We start from the raw sequence: 23,585 nt of genomic DNA on the forward strand, positions 1-23,585 counted from the left end.
CTTCCGGCGGGTGAGCGCGGGAGCAAGATGGCCACTACCAAGCGTGTGCTGTACGTGGGTAAGCAAGCGCGGAACTAGGCGGAATCGGGGCTGACCGACCCGGAGTGGGTCTTGGCGTGGGGCAGGAACGCGTCTACGGTCGCGGAGGGTGGCGAGCCTTTGTCTAGGCCGGATCGATGGCGGTGTTGCTTTGCTTCTGGGAGCTAGCTGCAGACGTAGCGGTCTTTCCGGCTCCCTTCCAAGCCGGCTGAGCTTTAACAGGAACCCCTTCACCTGCTGGGCAGGGAGGATTGGTAGAGGAATATTATGAAGCTCCAGATCTTCGCACTCTTTCATTTTACAGACCTTCACTGCAGCGATGGCTCTGCCCTGGCCCCTGCCCCTTTAAAGGAGGGAGTTCCCAGACTAACCCGGTAGAAGTGAGAATAACCCCCATAGCGAAGTTTGATGAGCGCGTTGTAGGCAAAGTGGGGGCAGTTGTGTTTACTGAAAGGGAGTAGCAAGAGCAAAAACCCGAAGGTGTGAAACAGCCTTACACATGGAGCGAAGGGGTCATCGTGCGGGAAACCCAGAGAATTGAGGAAGCAAAGGAAAGAGGGTGAAATGATTGGCAGGGCCCAGGTTATAAAGAGCCTTGTGTACGCTGCCAAGGAGTTTGTACTTTCTCCTGAGGACAGTGGGAAGTCTTTGAAGGAGTTTAAGCAAGTTTAAACTCCTTTAAACTGATGGGTTAAAATCTGCATGTTCCCAGGATCGCTCTAGTTGGCTGTGTGGAGGAGAGGGAGGCCAGTTTAAGAAGCTATTGCAGTAATCCTGGCTCTAAGATGAGCGTCTGCAAGAAGGGTGAAGAGGTGTGTTTCATAATTATGGGGGAGGGAGCAAATGAGAACGTGCTTATGTACCCAAAGGACTGGATGGAACAGCCCCTCTCCTTGGCTATCACATGCTAACTGGGCTGCAGGGACTTCTCAAGAGAATGGAGGACAGTGGCTCAGAAGGCGCTTGGCATCTTTGCAGGTGGGTTGGCAGAGGAGGTGGACGACAAAGTTCTTCATGCCGCCTTTATCCCTTTTGGAGACATCACAGATATTCAGATTCCTCTGGATTATGAAACAGGTGAGTCTTTTTCATGTCATGTTCAGAATCCTAAGAGGAAAAGAATTTGAAAAAAATTCTAAATATACATTGTAAATATGGTTGTTATGTAGGAAAGTTCAAGAGGGTGCCTCATTAGGGCAGCAGGACAGTGATCTTGATGCAGAAGGAATGTTCTGAGGCTTGTGGTTATGTGCAACATAACTTTGCAGAGGATCCCATCTGTTGAGTGTGAGATACCAAATTTTCAATAGCCCAATAGGAAGATAGGTTTTGAGCTACATGGAGATCTGACTGTTGTTTCAAACTACCTGCTGGGTACCCCACCACCCCTGCTCCTTTCTTGGCAGCTGTAATGTTAATCAGGGCAGCAGGGAAGCTCAGCCCCAACCAAGGGGCTTTGGCCTCTGCTCTCCTGGGGGAGATTTCCTTCAATTGGTATCGCAGGTACAGTGCAGTTTTTCTATTTTGCCTTTGTTGTCATTTTTTTAAAAAGATTTATTTATTTATTTTAGAGAGAGGGCCGAGCACAGGAGTGGGGGGAGGGTCAGAGGGAGAGAATCTCAAGCAGACCCCCTGCTGAGCGAGGACCCCCCCCCCCCCCCAACTCAGGGCCTGATCTCACTACCCATGAGATCATGACCTGAGCCAAAATCACAAGTTGGGCGATTAACCGACTGAGCCATGCAGGTGCCCCAGTTAGTTGTCATTTTTAAGACTGGAGTTTTAGGCCTAAATCTGTCATTGACCCTGCCTGATTATTAGCAAGGTCTTTAAACTCTCTGGGCCTGGGATCTTTATCTGTAAAAAACAATATGGGCATACTTTGGAGATATTACAGGTTTGGCTCCAGACCACCACAACCAAAGCAATATCGCAATAAAACAAGTCAAATGAAATTTTTGGTTTCCTAGTGCAAATAGAAGTTAGGTAACTATATTGCAATCTATTAGGTGTGTAATAGCATTATGTCTAAAAAAAATAATGTACCACCTAAATTTAAAAATACTTTAGGGGCGGGGCACCTGGGTGGCTCAGTCGTTAAGCACCTGCCTTCAGCTCAGGTCATGATCCCAGAGTCCTGGGATCGAGCCCCACATTGGGCTCCCTGCTCGGCGGGAAGCCTGCTTCTCCCTCTCCCACTCCCCCTGCTTGTGTTCCCTCTCTCGCTGTGTCTCTCTCTCTGTCAAATAAATAAATAAAATCTTAAAACAAATAAATAAAAAATAAAATACTTTAGGGGCGCCTGGGTGGCTCAGTTGGTTACGTGTCTGTCCCTTCAGCTCAGGTCATGATCCCTGCTCAGCGGGGAGTCTGCTTCTCCCTCTCCCTCTGCTGCTCCCCTGCTTGTGCTTTCTTGCTCTGTCAAATAAATAAATAAAATCTTAAAAAAAAATACTATATTGCTGGGGCACCTGGGTGGCTCAGTTGGTTAAGCATCTGCCTTTGGTCCAGGTCATGATCTCAGGGTCCTGGAATTGAGCCCCGAGTTGGGCTTCTGGCTCAGTGGGGAATCTGCTTCTCCCTCTCCCTCTGCCCCATCCCCGCTTGTACGTACACTCTCTCAAATAAAATCTTTTAAAAAATGCTTTATTACTAAAAAATACTAACCATTCTATGAGCTTTCAGCGAGTTGTAAACACTGATCACGGATCACCATAACAAATATAATAGTAATGAAAAACTTTGAAATACTGTGAGAATTACCAAAATGTGACACAAAACATAAAGTGAGCAAATGCTGTTGGAAAACTGGTGCCATTAGAGTTGCTTGATGCAGGGGTCCCTTCGGTTTGTAAAAAACTGAGATCAATGAGGTGCAGGAAAGCAAAGTGCAGTAAAATGAGGTATGCCTGTAAAGTTATGTTCGCTCTCTAAAGTTAGTTAGTTTCATTAAATGAACACTGTTGTGCTTGGCCTTTCAAGTTAGATCAGCATTTTTCTGAGGATAAAGAGTGAGCATCCTAATTCATGTTTTAGGATTCGTGCTTTATGCATAGTTGATGCTCAAAATGTGGGATCAGTAATTGAGAAGTTAAATAACTTCATGTTTTTACTTGCCTTGTATGCAGAGGTTAAGGTTTTAATTTGGCTTTGATAGAAGAACTGACTGCCTGAAATTTCAAAAGTATAGTTCATTATTTAGCTATGTTTTCTAAAAGACAAAGTTCAATATTGCTTGAAATGTTGTTTAAAAACTGGGAAGAATTGAAGAAGGAGATTGCTTCTTACAAAATAGTGATTGGGTAGAATTTCTAGTGTCAGGATATGGCATGTGATTGACTTCACTTTCCTTGTGACCATGTTTCTTCCCATTGCCCCCCATGGTAATTACTTGTTTTTGTTTTCCCCTTTTTTTTTTTTTTTTTTTTTTTCAGAAAAGCACCGAGGATTTGCTTTTGTTGAATTTGAGTTGGCAGAGGTGAGAAAATTCTGTGTGACCTATGTTTAGTCTTTGGCTTATTTGAGTGTTGTTAGTGGTTACAAAGGCAGCTGGATTCCGTTTGGTTAGGTTTCTAGGCCTCTTGCTGATGCTTCCATAGAGACAGGATGTGCTGCTTGATGGAAAGCTTCCCTCAGTCAAATTCTAGACTGTTAACAGCATAGACGTGCCCCTCTTGCTCTGCCGAGCTCCTGTAGCTCTGCTCACTGAGGCTTCTTGCCTGGCAGCGCTGGTGAATATTTCTTAAGCCTTTCTGGACATGGCAGATTGCTGCACCACCAGCTCTGAACTCAGCCAGGAAGTGCTCTTTGTTAGAGACACATACAATCTCAGCAAGAGGTACAGATGTGACTTCTTCCTCTTTGGTTTTACTTTGTTTTTCTGTTGCTGAGTATATGTTTAGACACCACAAGAAGCTAAACTTGACCTTGTCTTTTCTTGGCAGGATGCTGCAGCAGCTATTGACAACATGGTATGGCTGAGAATCTTCATTCTTACCGAAGTTGCTTTTGGGTGGTACGGAGGGTCCTTGTGCATCTGTTGGTTTGCCGAACTGCCAAGTTACAAGGTTGCATGGGGAAGCAAAAGCTGTCATCGTGTGAAAAGATTCACTGTGAATCGATCATTTTTAAGACTCGTCCTTACTCGAACGTCCTTCCCCGTTTAACAGTGATATAAATACAAATCCTTGTTATAGGCCAGTCTCTCACTGGCTGCCCCATGTCTAGGATAATAAATTGCAAACACTATGTAAATTGATTGCACAGTGAAATAGCATATTTTGCAGAAGAGGCAGGATTTCCTAAAGCCTCAGAGCAATTACAAGTGAGGAGAAATTTCCAGTAAGGATAATGGCAGGGTATGCTACTGATGCCAGTGATTTAAATATCCTGGAGAGGTCTTCGGGAGTAATGATGAAACGCTGGAGTATTTGTGTCCTCTTTAAGGTCTTTGTGATTTTTACATCAGATCAGAAGTGCAATGATGTCATATCATACTGTTGATAGAATTTTGTTGGAAAAAACACTGCACATTAACCAGCACCTGTTACATCTTTGCTCTACAAATTAGTACATAAAACTGAAATTTATAATAAATTTATTTCCCTTATTTTCAGTTTCATCACAATAAAGTCCCATTCCTTTTTTTTTTTTCTTCACTTTTTACTGTGACATTTTCTTCACTGCTCTAAATGGATTTATGTGAAGTGACCGTTCCTGGTACCAATTATCTTTGGAGGATAAAGTTCTTTATTCCTGTTCTGTTACCTGAACATCTTCCTCAGCCCCCAGAGATCATTTCTCACCATTTCAAAGCAGATCTTGACTTTTGAAGGTGAACTCAAGTACTTGGAAACTGCTTGTATCCTTGTAATCCTAGGGCACTCTGGACCTGGAGTCACTTTCAGGAGCACAGGTTTTTGCTAGTATGAGAGAAAGGGGGTGTGTGGTGGAGGGAAATTGCCTGCAAGCTGTGGGCCGCTGTGCGGCGGGCACAGAGCTTGCTGTTAGGGGCTCACGGATTAAGGGAGAACAAATCATGAGCATGTCTCGGATGTATCAAAACCAAATGCAAAGCTGTCTGACTCTCTTAACCTGACAGAGTTGAAACAGCTGGGTGTTCAATCTTTACAGAATGAATCTGAGCTCTTTGGACGGACAATTCGTGTCAATTTGGCAAAACCAATGAGGATTAAGGAGGGCTCGTCCAGGCCAGGTGAGTGGGGGCAACCACAGGTTCCCTGTCACGTCTTCCAGTGTGGCCTTAGTTGCATTTTTATCCCCATTTACTTGGAAATAGGTGCTGATTGCCACTCTGGATGCAGAGGAGTAGAGAATGATTCATGTTGGCAGAGGGCATGAGCCACCTTTGTAGGGAATGAAAAAGAGTTTGAGCTTCTCAGAGAAATTGTTTGCATTGAGAGAAACCCTGCCTGCTCGCTTCTCTTGCCCAGTTTCCTCAGCGTTGGTTCCTGAGATGCTCCCGTCCAGGGCTGGAACTGGCAAGGCTACACGTTCCGTCTTGGCATAGTTTTTTTACTTAGCCTTGTAAGAGCTGGACTTCAGGGCTGACATTCCCAGTGGAAACGTTATACTTGGGAGTTCCCTCAGTGAAGCCTCCAGCTGAGAGGGCCACTGAGTGTCTTCCACTTTGCTGACCAAAGCAGCTAGCGAGCAATTGGCCGAGAAGCTTGCATTTCTTAGCATTTGTTCGATTCTTTTCCTTTCAGTGTGGTCAGATGATGACTGGCTGAAGAAGTTTTCTGGGAAGACTCTCGAAGAGAATAAAGAGGAAGAAGGGTCAGAGCCTCCCAAAGTAGAAACCCAGGAGGTGAGATTGAAGGCATGTGCTTCCCCGCGAGGGGCTGGCACTTTCCACAGGAGCCTTTTTTTTTTTCTTTAAAGTTTTTGTGGAAATTTGCAAGTACATATACAGAAGCAGAGAGAATGAAAAACGAAGTCTTAGTATTGTGGGAAAGGTGGTATTGAGTGAGTGAAAGAGAAGCTCTGGGTCTCTCACCTTTGTGCTCTGTGTAATGAGCTGTTCCACTCTGCCCAGCCCTGCCCAGACCTGGGTTGGGATTGCCTGAGGTGAGGAAGGCGAGTGGGTGCTCCTCTTCACCCCTCCTGCCCAGTCCCTCCTTCACTGAAGCACTTTGCACAGGCTCACGGTCTCCCTGTCCCTGCCCCGATGCAGGGGGCGCAGGCCGGGGTGGTGGCACCTTCCCTCAGTCTGCACGCAGGTTCGAGGCTCTCCCTCACCAGGAGCAGCCTGCTGGCAACTCTCTTCTGACTCTGGGCATCCCTCTCCGGCTGGCCCCTTGGGCTTTCCCACCCCTCCCTGTGAGTGTTGTTCTCTGGATTTCTTTCTTGGCTCAGGGCATCCCTCTCCCTCTCCCCTTCTCCTCTTGGCTGAAACAGTAGCAGTCACGGGTCTTTTGCAGCCTCTCCTGGCCTCTGTTCCTAGGGTCAAGCTGCACACATTTCGGCCGCAAGTGTCACAGGCAGTTTCGAGTTGCCCAGAATGGGTGCCCTCCTCTCTCTAATCTTGTTCTTCGTCTTTTTGATTTGCCACCATCCATCCACACACACACTGACCCAAGCCAAAAATTTGGTTGCAAAGCAGAGCACACACATGGCCTTCACAGTCAGAGATGCCTTCTGTCAAACAGCCAGCACATCATCACATGCTGCTGAGTTTTCCTCTCAAACCTTCCTGAGCCCCCCTCCCCTGTTTGTCCCGCTGCCCCCAGTAGCCTCTTCTCCTGCACGTACTTGCCGAAGCTTCCTAACTAGTCTCTGGTGCGCTGCTCTCTAGTCCTTCATCAGGACAGCTAGAATGATCTGCTGAAGGCACAGACTGATGCCCTGACTCCTGCTGAGAACTTTTCAGTGGCTCGCATCACCCATCCCAAGGGATAAAGTTGGGGGGGTTGCTCCCCAGCTCCTGTGCCCCCACCTGGCCGTCTCACTTCCACCCTCTGGAAACCCAGTCTGTTTCCCTGTACATCCTTGCTTTTGTGCAGGCTGCTCAAGTGTTTATTGCCTGTCCCTTTCTAGGCAGGGATTCTCTGAGGTTAGGGGCCTTGTATTCAACATCGTATAACTAAAAAGTGAGGTGGAGGAATGTGGTTCAGAGCATGGGCTTGGGGGTGGGGTGGGATGATTTAGGTTTGAATTCCAGCTTCACCCCTTACCACCCTCTGGGTTTGGACAAGTGACTGCACTTCACTGTACCTCCATTGCCCCACCTATAAAATGCAGATAAATAGTGGTACGGTTTGTTGCTCAGGATGGTTGTAAAGAGTTGATGAGCTAACGTATGTAAACGGGGAGAACAGCCCCCTGCCCGTGGCAAGTGCTCTGTGCGTGGTTGCTGTTGGTGGCGGCAGATGACAGCAACCGTGTCCTCCAGCACTGGACCTCAGCACACGACGGCTAAACTGAACCCCAAACCAGTCGTGAACATTTGACTTTTCTCTTTGGAACACATGTGATGCCCGCAAACGTCTCCTCGGGGTAGAAAACAGGGCCCCTCCTTCCCCCACTGTCCTCTGAGCATGCCAGAGGGCTGCCCTCCTGGCTTCCCTTGTAGCCAGCCTGCGGGTCTGCGGGGCCGAGCGTAGAGGAGGATGTTGTGAGGAGGCTTTGTGGGTGCGGAGAGGCATGCATTGCGGGCCAGGGAGCTGGGGTTCTGGGACCGCAGGCCAGGGTGCAGTGAGCTGGCGTCTGAGGATGAGTGGGACGTGGTCCCGAGCCTGCGGGGGGCGGGGGGACTGAGTTAGCTGGTGCTCGGGAGTCCCGGCCCTGGGGGTCTGGCTGGCGGCACCTTGCTGCAGCCCGCTCGCTGCACTTGGGTTCTTGGTGTGTATGCAGAATACCCACTCTCCAACTTGTGGAGTCGGAGTGCTCCCCAACCTGACATTTCTTCTGTGCCCAGGGAGAGCCCACGGCAAAAAAGGCCCGGTCGAATCCCCAGGTGTACATGGACATCAAGATTGGGAACAAGCCAGCCGGCCGCATCCGGATGTTGCTGCGTTCCGATATTGTTCCCATGACAGCAGGTGAGCCGGCTGTGGGCCGGATGCCGGTGGCTGCAGGCAGGGTGCCGGGGGGCTGCGGGGGCCTGCGGGCGGGGTGCCGGGGGCTGAGCGGGGGCCCTTCCCCAGGTTCTCACTGCCTCCGCTCCTGTGCTCTTGACAACAGCTGACCTGAGTGGATTTGAGGCATCTCAGATCCTGGGATCTAGTAACAGATTGAGTCTGACCAGGCACTTTTGAAGCTTTATAGGTGCTGCTTTGCTATTTTTTAATAATAAGAGGGTTTTTTTTTTTTTAATGTAAGTAAACATGTATTCGTGGTTAAAAAAGCAAACAAAACCCCAAAAAAACTGTACATATTCGAACGATACTGAAGGCAGTAAAGTAGAAAACATCCATGTTCCCCCCTTCCACGTCCAGTTTTACTCTCCAGAAGTAACTGCTGTTAACTAACAGTTTCTTGAGTCTCTCTAGTGTAAATATTGACTTCTACTCATTCTTTTCTTTTTTTTAATCTAAATTTTATTATGTAGACATACAGTTTACAAAGTCAATTTCACAAAGCTTGTTTTGAAAAACAGCAGTCCCCTGGCCCCCGGTACTGGCCCCTGGCCTTGGCGCCCCGACGCCATCTGCGGCTCCTCAGAGGCAGCCAGTTTGAACTCTCAGCTGGTTCTTTCGGTTTTTATCTCCGTTTTGGTAGATAAGAGATTTATGTTGCTATTTCCTGGTTTTTTTTGTTTTAGACATCTGTTGGCTTCTGACTTCAGGAGATAAGGAATCAGCTGTTTAAATCCCTTTAGCTGCCCCTTCATCTTCCTCATAGAGTTACCATAAGTTTGCTTAGTCCAGAGGTTATTCTGACTATGTAAGCATCATACTAGGGTAACCTCCTTTCACGCACAGCATTTTGCCTTCCTGGGATTCGTAATTGTCTTGTTTTCACACAAGCTTAGTCTTCGGTGCATTTATTCCTGATGCTCCCCCTAATTCTGCTGCCTGTGTAAATATCTCATCATGTTCACACACCCCAGATATTCTGTCAGTTTCCCTCTCCTGTAGAAGTTCCTCTTTGGAGCCTCTGACTCTTCTGCCTGGACCACGGCTTTCCAGGCCCACTGCACAGCGAGTGTCGTAGGGTCTCTTGTGTTCACCTCTTAGGTTGGACTCTGTTATCTTCTTTTTTGGTGCATTCCCTCATTTTAGTAGAAGACATCCTTCTGTAGCTTCTGCAGCAAAGAACTTGGGAAGTAAGTTTTTTGAGAGTGAAGACTAAATATATGTACCTTCCCACTTGATGGATAGTTGGGGTATAGAATTCTAGAGAAGTCGAATGTCATTCTGATTCTTGATCCTTTATATAAAACTTTTCTGTCTAGTCCTGAGGTGTCTAGTATAGTAGCCACTCACCATATGTGACTATTGAAATTTAAATTAAATAAAATTAAAATTCATTTACTCAGTTACACTAGCCAGGTGCTTAGGAGCTATTCCCAGCCCTGCCTAGATAGAGGCTTGCAGGGTATCTGTCCTGTGTCCTGAAACTGTATGCCTTTGGATAGACCTTACATGGATCTGGATATTCAGTGGGCCTCACTGTATTCGTTTTCTCTTGCTGTTGTCACAGATTACCACGAACTTAGTGGCTTATGACAACACAAATTTATTATCTCCCAATCTGCAGGCCAGAAGTCCTGTAGGCTACAATGAAGATGGTGGCCGGGTCACTGCCTTCCCTACTGGAAGCTCTAAGGGAGGATGTTTCCGGGGATATTCATGTTGTTGGCAGAATTCAGTTCCCTGTATCTGTAGGACTGAGGTACCCCATTTCCCTGCTGCTGTCAGCTGAGGGCTATTCCCAGCTTCTGGAGGCTCGCAGCCCCCCTTTTCCTCCACCTTCAGAGCCAACAGTGGTGGATCCAGTCTCTCCCACATTTTGAATCTCTCTTTCTAACCCTAGCTGGGAAAAATTCTGTCACAGGCTCATGATTATATTAGACCCATCTGGATAATTGGGGCTGCTTTCCCCATCTTGAGGTCCATCCATACCCCTAATCACGTCTGCAACAGCAAGGACGTCTTTAGGGGGCCGTTACTCTGTGTACCACACTCACAGGACAGTGTTTTATCCTCTGGTTGGGAAAATTTCTTCCAATTATTTCTTCACTTTTGTCCCCTCTTGATTTCTCTCTTCTTTCTGGAACCTTCCTAAGTGTTCTTTTTCTATAACACTCTGTGCTTATTTCCCAGAGGTAATATCATTTTATCTTTCCAGGGACATTAGTAAAGTTTTTTCTTCCTATAGTTTATGTCTCAAATCACTTTTTCCTGAGTTAGTTATGTTTTGCTTTGTGTTTGGTCTGTTTGTTTTGGTCTTTGCTTTTCACATTAGATGCTTTCCTCACCTAAGCAATGGTAAGGCTTGCTGGCTGTGGCTTCCGCGGTGGGGTGATTCGTTGGGGTCTTTCTCTGTCAGACCCCAGATGTCCGTTTCCCTGACTTCCCTTCTCTTGGACAGCTTGGAGTCCTCCGAGAAGAGTCTAGCCTCCTGCTGGAGGCTCTGCATCCAGTTATTAGCCATCGTGGCGGCGGTGGGAGTTGGGGGCAGTATATAAACTTTCACTTAATCTCTGTTTGTCATTATGGTACCTCAGCCCCCGGCTATGTCTAGTATATCCCAGTCCAGAGACCTCTGCTTTAACCTACCAGAGAGCAGACCTCCAGCCGGCTGCCCGCGGGGGTCAGGGGAGGATCTGGGGGTTGGCTATTTTCTTAAATAGGCTTTCAACCAACTTTACTGTTTTTAGAACTACTTTCACCCTTGTACCTGAGCTTTTGGCATTTCTGCAACATAAAGTGAGTTGCTTCTCAGCTCTACCAGCTTAAGATTTAGCTTTCTTTTCTTTTGTCTTAAATGTTTCAAGTTTTTATTTAAATTCTAGTTAGTTAACATACAGTATAATAGTGGTTTCGGGAGTAGAATTTAGTGATTCATCACTTACGGTTTGCTTCCCTCTCTTTTTTTTTTCTTTCCCCTTTGCTCATCTGTTTTGTTTTTTAAATTCCACATATGAGTGAAATCATGTGGTATTTGTCTTTCTCTGACTGACTTATTCCGCTTAGCGTAATACCCTCTAGTTCCATCCACGTCATTGCAGATGCAAGATTTCATTCCTTTCTATGAATGAGTGATATTCCATTGTATATATACACCACATCTTCTTTATCCATGCATCAGTCGGTGGACATCTGGGCTCCTTCCATAATTTGGCTATTGTTTTTTTTTTTTTTTTTTTTTAAGATTTTATTTATTAGAGAGAGAGAATGAGAGATAGCAAGCACGAGAGGGAAGAGGGTCAGAGGGAGAAGCAGACTCCCTGCTGAGCAGGGAGCCCGATGCGGGACTCGATCCCGGGACTCCAGGATCATGACCTGAGCCGAAGGCAGTCGCTTAACCAACTGAGCCACCCAGGCGCCCTTGGCTATTGTTGATAATGCTGCTGTAAGCATCGGGGTGTAGCTGCCGAGATTCAGCTTTCTCAAGTCTGCTACATCGCGTATGATTCATCTGTTTGTTTTCTAGCTTTCCAAACTTGTGTTGCTGTTGTATCCCCTCTCTCTTGCTCTCTTTTTTTCTGGCCTTTTTAACCTTTTTTTTTTTTTTTTTTAAGATTTTATTTATTTGAGTCAATTCCTGTCTCCCATCCTCCTGCCCGTCAGCACAGTTCAAATAGAGCAGTTCCTTGAGTCCTACTCAGCCTGTGGCAGAACAGAATTGCGGAGTTTTTAATCATTCAGAGGGAATCCTCCAGCTGGCCCTGCTTCTCCCTGAAGAGGGGACCCAGGACCAACAGTTAAGTGGGAAGACCCACTCCCTGGCGCCGCTCGTGGGGCGCCCAAGTCCTTCTGATCGAGGCCCAAAGGAAAAAAAAAGAAGAAAAGCTTGGTGTGAAGCAGGAGAGAGTGAGGATTAACTGGACATATACCAGGGTCTCACTGCCTACAATCTTGATGACATTAGATGAACAACAGAGGAAGCTAGTGTGCTTTCCTGCTGAATTTTACATATATCTGGCCCAGGAAGTGGAGAATAAAATAAAGGAAATCCAGTGTATGGAGACTCAACAGCATTAGTAGCTCTACTGAGAAGCCTGCAAATTGAGAGAATGAAACCTCTGGTCATAAACCACGTTAAGGAACTTGGAAGCAGATCCATCAATCCTTAAATGCAAAGACTGTTGTCTGGACTGACAGCTTGATTGAAACTTCATAAAAGACCCTGGAACAGAACCATCCAACTAAGCATCCACTCCCAGAATCTTGACCCTTAGAACTTGAGTAAATAAACGTTTGTTTTTTCAATCTGAAAAAGTATGGGATAGATTTTAATGCAGCACTAGTTGACTAGTATCAATGTTAGTATCTGGAAGTAGAGTGCTGTCACAACTACAACCTAAAATGAGGGAATGCTCTTGGAATGGACCGTGGGCTTTGAGGAGAGTTTAGTGAAAACTTAGAGTACCTTTAACTTACCACCTGTAGAGGTTTGGACTTGGAGCGTGCTGTAGATAAGAACTCTCCAGAAGGTGAAGAATATTTTATTGGAAACTGGAGAAAAGGATATCTTTGTTATGTAGTGGCAGAAAGTTTAGCAATTCTGTTGCGTACAGAATTGGAAAGTAGAAAATATATATGCTATATGGAAAGTAGAAAATTAATAAACTGGGTGATCTGGGTAAGAAGATTTACAACCAAAGAAGTGCCACCTATTGTAGTCTTTTTTTTTCTTGCTCTTTAGAGTGAAATGCAAGAGGACAGTGACAAACTGTTAAGAATGAACAAAGGAAAACTGTTAAACAGAAAGGGGTCAAAACATCACGATTTTGAAGTTTCTCAGCCTCTTCAGCAGGCAAATGATACTAAAATTAAGAAATTATTATGGAGCAAAGATTAAATCTAGGTTTAGCAAGACAAATAGGGTCTAAAGATGAAGCTGAGAGTATGATTACAAAATTTTTTATTAAGCCCTCAAAAAATTAAAGGTAATATCTTAGGGTACCTTTACATAAAACAAAAGCCCTTGTAAGGAAATTAAGTATACACCGCATAGATCCTCTCAATCAAATAATAGTGTTTCTAAGTAGCTTAAGGGTGTTCTATCATAACAGTCTCAGCAGTAGCCCAAGGAACAGAAGGGCTTAATCTTGAAGAGATATATGGTTTTACCCTTTGTCAAGGGAACTAACACCTAAAATGATCTAGAGGACACCCAAAATGTTTTTAGAGTTATATTGGAAGTACTGTCATTTTGGATTGAAACGGACAAGGAATACAAAGTGAAGGGTTTATTCCAATGCTAAAACTTTATCAGCGGGAAGCAAATAGAAAACTACTCAGATGTCAACATGTGATTGTTACCCTTCATGAAAAAGGCGGTGCAGAGGGCAGAGCCACGAGAACAGAGCACAGAACGAATGGTGAAATATTTCTATAAAGGAAACTTCCCCTGATCTACTATTTTATTACTCAGTATAGCTTATATAGGAAATACAGGATGAATGCATCACTCTTTCCCTCTACTTTCTAATTTTTTTAAAGAATGAGTTTATTCCCAATATGCAACAATTTCTGCATATTCTTCCTGAGCAGCATCATACGCTTCTTAAGTTCTTTCAATTTTTTTTCAGCGAGGTCATTGAAATGAGGAGTAAAGATCTCTGTTTTAGGAGTGTTTATTGGGCCTTGATCTACCCTTTGAATGTTTTAATATCAAATAGCAAGTCAGAATGTTCAAATCTACTTCCTGTTGTACTTTCCTCTACCCCCTCTCTGCCTCACATCCTGATTTTCAGCTGCCTTGTTGGAAAGAGAAGAGCCCTTCCTGCTGGTTGACAGTTCTGATAAATCATATAACTCTGCTGATAATGGTAAAAGTTTTAAGTTTAAGACTATGAGATCTGGTTTTCCACATGAAAATGGGAATTTGGAAATTTGCAAAACCCTTTTTTCCCAATAAAGCTTGGATTTTGAAATAAAAAAAAAAAGATCTTATTTATTTGACAGCACAAGCAGGCAGAGCGGCAGGCAGAGGGAGAGGGAGAAGCAGGCTCCCCATGGAGCAGGGAGCCCGATGTGGGGCTCGATCCCAGGACTCTGGGACCGTGACCTGAGCCGAAGGCAGATGCTTAACGACTGAGCCACCCAGGCGCCCCACTTTTTAACCAGTTTTAAGTGTATAGTCCAGCGGTGTTGATTGCATTCACAACACTGTACAACCATCACTGCTGTCTTCAGAATGTGCCCACCCCATACCGAGCTGTGGAGCCCATTAACCCTCTCCTCATTGTCTCCCTCCCGCCCTGGTGGCCTCTAATCTACTCCCCACCTCTGGATTTGCCTGTTCTAGACATGTCCTAGAAATAGAATCATACAATATGTGGCCTTTCCTTTGTAACTGGCTTTTTTTACTTAGTGTGTTTCAAGGTTCATCCGTGTTATAGTGTGTGTTGGGGTTCCACCCCTTTTTTATGGCTGAATAATATCCCATCGTCTGGATATGTGACATGTTGTTCGTTCATTTGTTGATGGATACGAGCATTGTTTCCACTTTCTGGCTATCATGAATAATGCTGCTGTGGACATTCGTGTACAAGTATGTGTTTGAATGCCTTTTGTCAGCTCTTTTGCGTACATACCTAGGGGTGGAAATGTACTCACCTGGCAGTTCTGTGTTTACCTTTTTGAGAAATTGCCGAACTCTTTTCTAACGTGGCTGCACATTACATTCCCACCTCCAATGTATGAGGGTCTCAGTTTCTTCATATTCCTGCCAACACTCATTATTGTCTGTTGGTGATGGCCATCCTAATGGGTATGAAGCGGTATCTAATTAGGGAAATTGCATTTCCCTAATGACCAGTGGTGTTGAACATTGTTTCGTGTGCTTATGGGTCATTTGTAGCTCTTTGGAGAAATGTCTGTTCAAGTCTTTACCTATTTATCAACTGGGTTGTTCGTCTTTCTCTTACCGAGTTATAGGAGTTCATTGTTTATTCTGGATATTGAACTCTCACCAGATAAGATTTGCAAATACTTTCTCCTGTTCTGTGGGTTGCCTGTCTGTTGAGTGTCCTCTGATGCCCAAAGGTTTTTAGTTTTGATGAGGTCATTTATTTTTTCTCTTTTGTTATCTGTGCTTTGGGTGTCATATTTAAGAAACTGTTACCAAATCCAGAGTCGTGAAGATTTGCCCCTGTGTTCTTCTAAGGGATCTTCTAAGATCCTGTTTGGTTTTTCTTTAAAAAAAAAAATCAGTTGCCCTCCATTTAGAGTGGAGCAGAGCTGGAATGCAGGTATTCAGTTTTCCTTCTTAATCAGAGTCCCTCTGGTCCTTCACAGTGTAAGGATCACAAAGGTTTGGAATACCCAGCATACTTTTCATTGAAGATACAAACACTAAACAAATATAGTTTATCAGAATCTAGCTACAGAGGTTTTGGGTTTTTTTGTTTTTTTGGGGGGGAGGGGTTGTTTTTGTTTTGTTGTTTGCTCAAAGACTTTTGTGTTATTAGAGTACATGGGCTAGGAGTGACGGGAAGGGGTAGCTCGTGGGCAGCCACTGTCCTGACCAGTATCAGATGCCCATCCCGATGGCCACCAATGTGCCAGAGGTGCCGCCACACTGCACGGCCTCACGGTTTTCCCGCCGCGGCCCACCAGCTCCCAGCCCTGCATCCCGATCCCGGCCCACATGCCCACTGTGCGGCCCATCCCAGAGCCCGTCTTCACATGGTCGAAACAGCTCGGTCGGGACTGTCCGTGGGGATCCACGGCCCCTGGCATCTCGCTCATGGCTTCAGTGGCTCCCTTCCATGTCTCCCGTGGCACACGAGGCAGAGCGTACCCACGGCCCGAGGAACGGCTGTTTTGCTTTCTGACCTCCGCACCTTTTCCTTTCTCCATGCCAGAGAATTTCCGATGCCTGTGCACCCACGAGAAGGGCTTCGGCTTTAAGGGAAGTAGCTTCCACCGCATCATCCCTCAGTTCATGTGCCAGGGCGGTGATTTCACGAACCACAACGGCACGGGGGGCAAGTCCATCTACGGGAAGAAGTTCGACGATGAGAACTTTATCCTCAAACACACGGGACCAGGTGGGAGCCGATGGGGTGCGGTGGCGGGGGGGGGGGGGGGCGGGGAGACGGTGGCTCGGGTCTGCAGGCGAGCCAGCCGGTGAGCCAGCGGCAGCGTGCGGCGTGGCCGGAGTCGGGGAAGCAGCTTCCATCTGTCCACTCCTCACCCCCTGCACACCCCCTGGGGTCTAGCTCTAGTTCTGGGGCCTGCCATGGTGAGCTGGGTCCCTCAGCCCTGCTGCCTCGTCCTGTCAGACATACCCCTTTGTGAGTGGTCGGTTCCCCCCACGACTAGAGAAAGCTCTGTGCTGAGTGGTCATCTTGAAGTTTAGGATGCATTTCTTCTGGGGCCTGGCAGTGTTACTAGAGCCCCTCAGTTAATCATGCTCCGTCCCCGTCAGACGACGGTTGCTCGCTCCCTCCCTCCCGAAGCCTCCACGTCGCCCTCCAAGCTGATGCATGGCCCCCTGCGTCCCCCGCCACGTGCCCGCTCTGCCTTCCCTCCAAGGACAGGGCATGAGCTGTCTCCCTGCGGCCGGCCCTTCTGCTCGTGGCCTGGACCCCATCCCGTCTCTCCCACCTAGGAGTGTGGCTTCTGTAGCTGTCCCCCTGCTGCCTTGTGGCCGCATCCTCTGCTAGATCAGCCCAGTGGAGTAAAAGTGTGCGGTATCGATCTTTAAAAAAAAAAAATCATCCTTTGACTGTGTGAGCTATCATCCATGCCTCTAACCCCTGGTAAGGAAAAGTTGTGTAGACTCCCCTGCCTTCTGTTCGGTCTGTCCCCCTTCAGCCAGACTTCGAGCCCCAGCCTGGCGCTGAAGCCAGTCCTATCATTCATGGCAAGATGGATGCTGATGTGCCAACAGCATCTATCTTCCAGTGGCCAGTTCTCGGCCCGCATCCTGGGCTGGCTTCCGGCAGCATCTCCCTGGCTCCATCTCCGGCGCAGATGTCCCCCTGGGGGCCGGGAGCCGGCAGGAGGGGCTGACGTGCTCCTTCTCTCCCTCAGGCCTGCTCTCCATGGCCAACTCCGGCCCAAATACCAACGGCTCTCAGTTCTTCCTGACGTGTGACAAGACGGATTGGCTGGATGGCAAGCACGTGGTGTTTGGGGAGGTCACAGAAGGCCTGGATGTCCTGCAGCAGATTGAGGTGGGTGGCTGCCCAGGCCCTGGGTGCGCAGCCCTGCGGGAGAGCTGGAGGGGGGCCGCAGCTGCTCCTGGGCAGGGCTGCTTCTGCTCAGGTGGGGGCGGGCACCTGGGGAGGGTGTCCCTGAGCCGCTCCTTCCTTCCCACCCTCTTCCTCTTCTGTCCCCGCAAAGGCCCAGGGCAGCAAGGACGGGAAGCCAAAGCAGAAGGTGATCATCGCCGACTGCGGGGAGTACGTGTGAGTCTGCACACGCCGTCTCTGCACTGCCCCTGCCTATCCAGGAGCCGTCAGCCTGGGAACCAGCACGTGAGGGTGTCTGTCCCCTTTGTGGCAAGCAGCGGTGTGTGTCGTGGCCCTTCTTGGGGGTCAGCTTGGAGCAGCTCTTCTGCAGACACGGCCCGGGCTCCCCCTGGCTCTCTCCCAGGTGTGGCTGTGGGCCCAGGAGCTCGCAGAGGTCCCCACTGTGGACGGGCTGTGCGTGACCTTTTCCAGGCCTTTGCTGCCACGGCTTCTCCTGGGCCCACCAGCAGGGCTCCTGGACATCGCTTCTGGCAAAATAAATCCTAGTTCTTGTACTGTGAGTCCAGCTAGTTCCTAGGAGTTGTGCGAGATTGCATCTCTGCTGAATTAGGCTGGCAGAGGGATAGGGCATAGCTTTTCTTTCCTCCCTTGGGTGGATTCCCTGAGATGCCAGGTGGTATATCTTCAAGCCAGGTATGCTTGTCAGACCATGGTCAGGACAATGGAAATCAAAAATATCAAAGAAGTCTGTCTCCTGCTGCCTTCTACTCCTGAACTCCTGCTGGTCAGTCTTTGAGGCAGCAAGTGTACTTTATCACTCACAACGATTCATTTGTTTCTTCATATTCGTTCTACCGAATTTTTTTTAAGTAAGCTCTGTGCCCACTGTGGGGCTTGAACTCCTGACCCTGAGATCAAGAGTCGCATGCTCTACTGAGCCAGCCAGGCGCCCCCATTCTACAGAATTTGTAAATGCTGTTTTATAACTCAGAGTGCCTTCTCTGTGCCAGGTACTGTGCTTATTTGTCCGGAGGCAGGAGGTCACCCAGCTCTGTGGGCCTAATCCAACCTGCTGCTTTTTTTGTGAGTAAAAAGTTATTGGAATACAGCCACATCCATCCGTTTACATATCATCTATGGCTGCTTCCATACCGCAGGGACAGATACTGTATGGTCCCTATGTTAGAGCTGTCCAGAGAAACAGAACCAGTAGGATGGGTGTAGATATGTATATAGAGGGAGATTTATTTTAAGGAGTTGGCTCCGTGATTGTGGGGGCTAGCAAGTTGGAATTCTGTAGGGCCGGCAGGCTGGAGACCCAGGGAAGAGTTGATATTGCAGTTCGGGTCCGAAGGCTGTCTGGAGGCAGAATTCCTCCTCCCTCGTGCAGTCTCAGTCTTCTCTCTCTTAACAGCCTTCCACTGATTGGATGAGGCCCACGCACATTGTGGAGGGTAATCTGCGCTACTTCCAGTCTGCTGCTTTACACATTAATCACATCTGAAAAGTACCTTCTCAGCAACATCTAGACTGGTGTTTGACCAAAAACCGGCTATCATGGCCTAGCTAAGTTGACACATAAAATGAACCAATACAGCCTCAAAGCCTAAAATACTACTTGAACCTTTGCAGGACGAGTTTGCTGATGGCTGAAACACATGGTCCCACCCTGTGCTGAGCTTGGTCCTTCTAATGCAGCCACTGCTCAAGTCAAGCTGGCTCCTCTTCTCCATTCCCTCTCCACATACTGCTCAGCCAGGTGGTTTTCAAGAATCCCTCACCTGCTGAAGGCCCTGAGCAGGGGCTGAGCCCCATGGTCACTAGACACCTCTCTGTGGTTGGGTTACCAGGACCATTCAGAATCCATCGGGATGGGCTTTTTCATCTTGAGATCTGGACAAGCCAGACGTAGGAGAGGCCTGATGCCTCCTGGCCCTGGTGACCCCAGGAGCACTCCTGTGAGGGATGATAGCATTCTGCCCCTACCTCTGGCTTCTGTACCCAATGGACTCCCAGCCCTTGGCTGAGCTCCTGCTCAGGGTTCCTGTCTCCTTGTGGCTAGGATGTACCACATGGTTACCCTTGACCCTGTGGAGCTCCCAAAAGAGACCTTCCCTCAAAGCACAGGCCCCCACTCTGAGGGCAGACTCTGGCCATCACGGGTCAGTCACCAGGAAAGGAGGTGTAGAAAGGGTGTAGCATGGCCACCTCCCAAGAGGGGCCTGACTTCTGTGACAATGACCTTGTTACTTTCTGTTCTTCCCTGGTAGCACCCACTGGGCACCACTGCCCCTCCCGGTGCTCACAGGTGTTATCACTGTATCCACAGCAGAACCCTATACAGAAGGAAACCATGGCCCGAGTGACATGCCACAAAGTCACCCAGAATATGGCAGAGCTGGGACAGGAAGCTCGGCCTGCCTGCCCCTAGTTTAGTGGGGTCCTGGGAGGTTTACTGGGCTCTAGCCTCAGTCTATGGCAGGGGGCCCAAGGCCCTGGGGGAAGACACGGTCATGGTCCCTATAATTAGCCTGGACCCTTTGGGGAGACCCAAGGAAGCCAGGCTCTTCTCTGCCAGGCAGGAGGGGCCCAGAGCCCGGGGAGCAGTGGCCTGGCTGCCTGGTTCAGCTGTCACAGCACCAAACCTCTGTTGCATACGAGGACTGCACCGTTGGAAGTGGACCGGAGGGTGCCATGCGGCCTTTGCTGTGGCCCAAGGACAGAGTGCCTGCCTCAGTTGCCTGGCTCCCATCCAAGGTGGCCTCCTGGTCTGTGTGCGTGTTGCTCCGTTGCAGCAAACAGGGCTGGGTTTTGCCGGTGCGCAGACTCCTTTAGGCTGTGGCCCTGAGGTCAGTCCTGCGGCTGCTGGAGCTCCCTGTCGGATTCAGGCGCTGCGAGCTCTAGGCCCCTGTCACAACAGCCTGCAGCAACCCTCCCAGGAAGGCATTAGGGACCTACTTTTTAGTTGTGAACACTGAGTCTCATAGGCTTCGGGGGTTAAAAACCTAGAAGGCCATGTTTTCAAAAAATATTTATTAACAGGAAAATTTCTACTGCATAATAAAGTGGGAAAAGCATATTTCAAAGCAATTTATATGACAGTATGATCCTAATTTTGTAAAAATATCTGATATGTAAACATCTGTATGTGTATATCCTAAGATAAAGGCCTAGAAATAAATTCACCAAAATATTGTGTTTATGAGTCATACAACTATGGTGATTTCAGTTGTATTTTTCCAGTTTTTCCTCCAAAACTGCATTCTTTTTGTAATAAATGAAAAACCCATTTTTTAAAAGGGTGGGTGAAGCTTTGTACCTTCAGCAGGCTGGTGGGATCCCCTCGCCTCTGGGAACACAGGGAAAGCTTCATAGCCCTGGCCATAACCAGGCACTTTCCTTAGGCCTTGAAAGCAGGTGAGAATACAACGTTCTCCCTCCACGGATTGCAGGGTGTAGGTTTTTCAGGAAAAACCTCAGCTCTGAAATAAACACTCCCATCACCTACAGAACACTTCCTAGGAGGAGGTTTAGTGGACAAGCGTGGAAAGGACTAAGCAGATCAGCAAATTCTTTTGTAATAATGCCAACAGGTACCTGCTGCAAAGTGTTTATATGGCAGACGTTGTCCTACATGTGAATGTCCCTACTGATCTTTGTAATAGCTTGGAAGGAAAGAAGCAATATCCTGCTCCAGAGAAGAAAAACCAAGATTCAAACCCATTTGACTTCAAAATTCCTCTTGCTATGCTGCTTTCCTATTTCTTAGGGATTTTTCCAGAAGGGGTCACTTTACCACCTTAGAAAACCGTGAACACTAACGTGCTGCTTGGCCTCGAGGCCAGCCTTGCACTGCCCAAACCAAGGCTGACTGTCATGCGTCTGCCCTCAGCCCTTTCCCACATGCCCTCCCTTCCTGGCAAGTCACTGACTCCTCGTCGCTCTCGGGTCTGACCAACTGCCCGTATTTATCCTTCCAGTCCCGTGCAACCAGATAAACAAGCCATGCCCTGAGTGAGAGAAAGGGAAACGGTGCCATCTGGGCCGCTCCCTGCAGCTGCCGTGCTTGGCTCAGCAAACATAACTGGGAATACAACACATGAAGCAAGTGCGTGCAATATCATGCATAAATGGGATAAAATGCATGGGCCTCATACCCATTCACAATTGTTTCACTGCTCAGGGCTTTTTCTATGCGATCTCATTCAGTGACTGCGTGGATGGCAAAGGCTGCTGGAAGTCTGACCCAGGTAGGAAGGCAAAGGCTTATTTTTCAGCTGTTGGGCATGCAAAAGGAAGGTTATGACCTCCCGGCATCCGTGCCATGCTCAGCCTGACAGGTGAGGTGCGCTCCCAGTCTATAAACCTTGGGAGTGATTTGACAGACATTCCTGGTGCACCCCTAATTGTGCCAGGCTGTTGGCTGGGTACCAAAGGTACCAGGTGAATTTAAAAATTGTTCAAATAACTGGCTAATGTTAAATTTATACTTGCCCAAAAGACAGTCCTCGATGTTAGGAAGACAGTAGTGTCAAAGGATTAGAATGGCAAAGAGGTTCCCTATTACATACCAACTCTTACCTGTGACTGCCACCTGAACCGAGTTCGGGGTGCCGAGGCTGGATCTGGCTGGGCACAGTGTGAAAAAGTGCTGACAGACAGATTCCTGGCAGGAGGCTCTCTGGAGACCCGAAAAGCTCATTGCCTTCAGGTTCGGAAGGAAAATGAGGCCCAGACGGGGAAGCCACCTACAAATCCGGTCTCCTAACATCTACGCCAGAGTTCAGATCCCTGCACTGATGGGGAACTCTCCACCTTGCAGACAGTCTGGGCCCACCCTCTGTGTACCCGGGGGGGGTCTCTCCCTCTGCGCTCGCTCCAGAGTCCCTTCCCGGTCCCTGCAGAGGGGCCGCTGTCCTGCACCAGGGCCCCAGCATCCACACTCGCTGTCCCACCTGCTGTCCCGGGGCCCCTCCTCGGGGTGCCGAGTGACTGCTGAGAGGCGCATCCTGGGGCACATGGGGGGAGCGGGCCCCCAAGGTGCTTTGAATGACACAGTATTTCAGGGTTCAGGCAGCAGGACTCTGCCCCAGCAGGTAACTTACAGGCTTAGCGAGTCAGAAATCAAATGCTCCAGCGGCCTGTGGCGGTTTCCAGGACCCTCCTCACCCGGGGCCAGCCTGATTACTGCCTGTCACTCCCCAGGGACAGGTGACCTTGTCTCGGGCTCACAGGTCTCGCTCCCGGGCACACAGGGCAATGCAGATTATGACAGCCTGTTTCTGACAACTTCTGGACATGAGCGGGTGCTGGGAGGCCCTAGCCCCGGCCACAGGCTGCCCAGGGTCACAGAGGCACTGCTGTGGGTGAAGTGGGTTGCTCCTTAGCACGGCAGAAGATGGCAAACAGTTTTCACTTCACGTGTCAACTCTGATCTCTTGGCTGTGGCGGCGTGGAGTTCTAATATGGATTATTTTGAAATTCTATACAGATTTGGAAGGAAAAAATATCAAGATGGATGATTAATTTTTGCCATGCCAAAGGGAAAGGGAAAAGATGTCATCTCTGCTGAGCACTGTCATCCTGGGCCACCCAATGTATCCACCATGCTAGGCTCAAGAAAAAGATAACTTTTCCATGGAGCTGAGCTCCTCATGGTTCAATATGGTGACAGATAGATAGGCAAGTGAAACCTTCCAAATTTTTTGTTTCTACAAAGGCCAAATGTCCATGCCCTGCACCTCTCCTCCAGACAGCAGAGGCAGATCAAGGCAGGAAGATGGGGGGAAGATGGAAGGAGACGGATGCATTGCCCTTGGCCCTACATCATGTTGTTCATTCAGCTCGTTCTTGAGTTGACCCACATGCCTACCAGCAGGTTGATAATTCAGATCCACAACGACACAACGAGTGTGAGTTCACATTCTAACAAAAGTGCCCAGAAAATGCCTGGGAGGGGCAGGCAACTGAAAGTAGACCAGACCCTGTGTACACATATCCACGCCCTGGAATGCACAGCAAAGAGCCCGAGGGAGCCATTTTGGGCCCTAGGTGCCTCTCAGTTCACCCCATATTACCCCAGGCCTGGGCCAGCAATGGTCACGGATAGATCCTCAGACAGGACTTTCGTTCCAAACCCAAAATGTTGGTCAGCACATGCTTCTGGAGGAGGAGGCTGGGAGAGAACCTGCTTGATGACTCAGAC

The 23,585-nt window shown here is 48.2% G+C and overlaps 1 protein-coding gene and 1 pseudogene across 1 annotated transcript; one reads left to right on the forward strand and one right to left on the reverse strand.

Annotated features, from left to right (window-relative positions):
- Window positions 1-23,449, forward strand: PPIE (peptidylprolyl isomerase E). Its single transcript, XM_027607592.2, has 10 exons — window positions 1-58; window positions 1,018-1,116; window positions 3,474-3,517; window positions 3,984-4,010; window positions 5,173-5,254; window positions 5,769-5,869; window positions 7,979-8,102; window positions 16,046-16,231; window positions 17,220-17,362; window positions 17,532-23,449. Exons 1-10 carry the CDS (start codon window positions 28-30, stop codon window positions 17,598-17,600), a joined length of 906 nt encoding a protein of 301 aa, XP_027463393.1. The 5' UTR covers window positions 1-27; the 3' UTR covers window positions 17,601-23,449.
- On the reverse strand, window positions 15,712-15,920 carry LOC113930395 (annotated as a pseudogene).
- Window positions 23,450-23,585: the final 136 nt, after the last annotated feature.

Source organism: Zalophus californianus, chromosome 4 (assembly GCF_009762305.2).
Source record: "Zalophus californianus isolate mZalCal1 chromosome 4, mZalCal1.pri.v2, whole genome shotgun sequence".
In the NCBI taxonomy this organism is placed as follows: Eukaryota; Metazoa; Chordata; class Mammalia; order Carnivora; family Otariidae; genus Zalophus; species Zalophus californianus.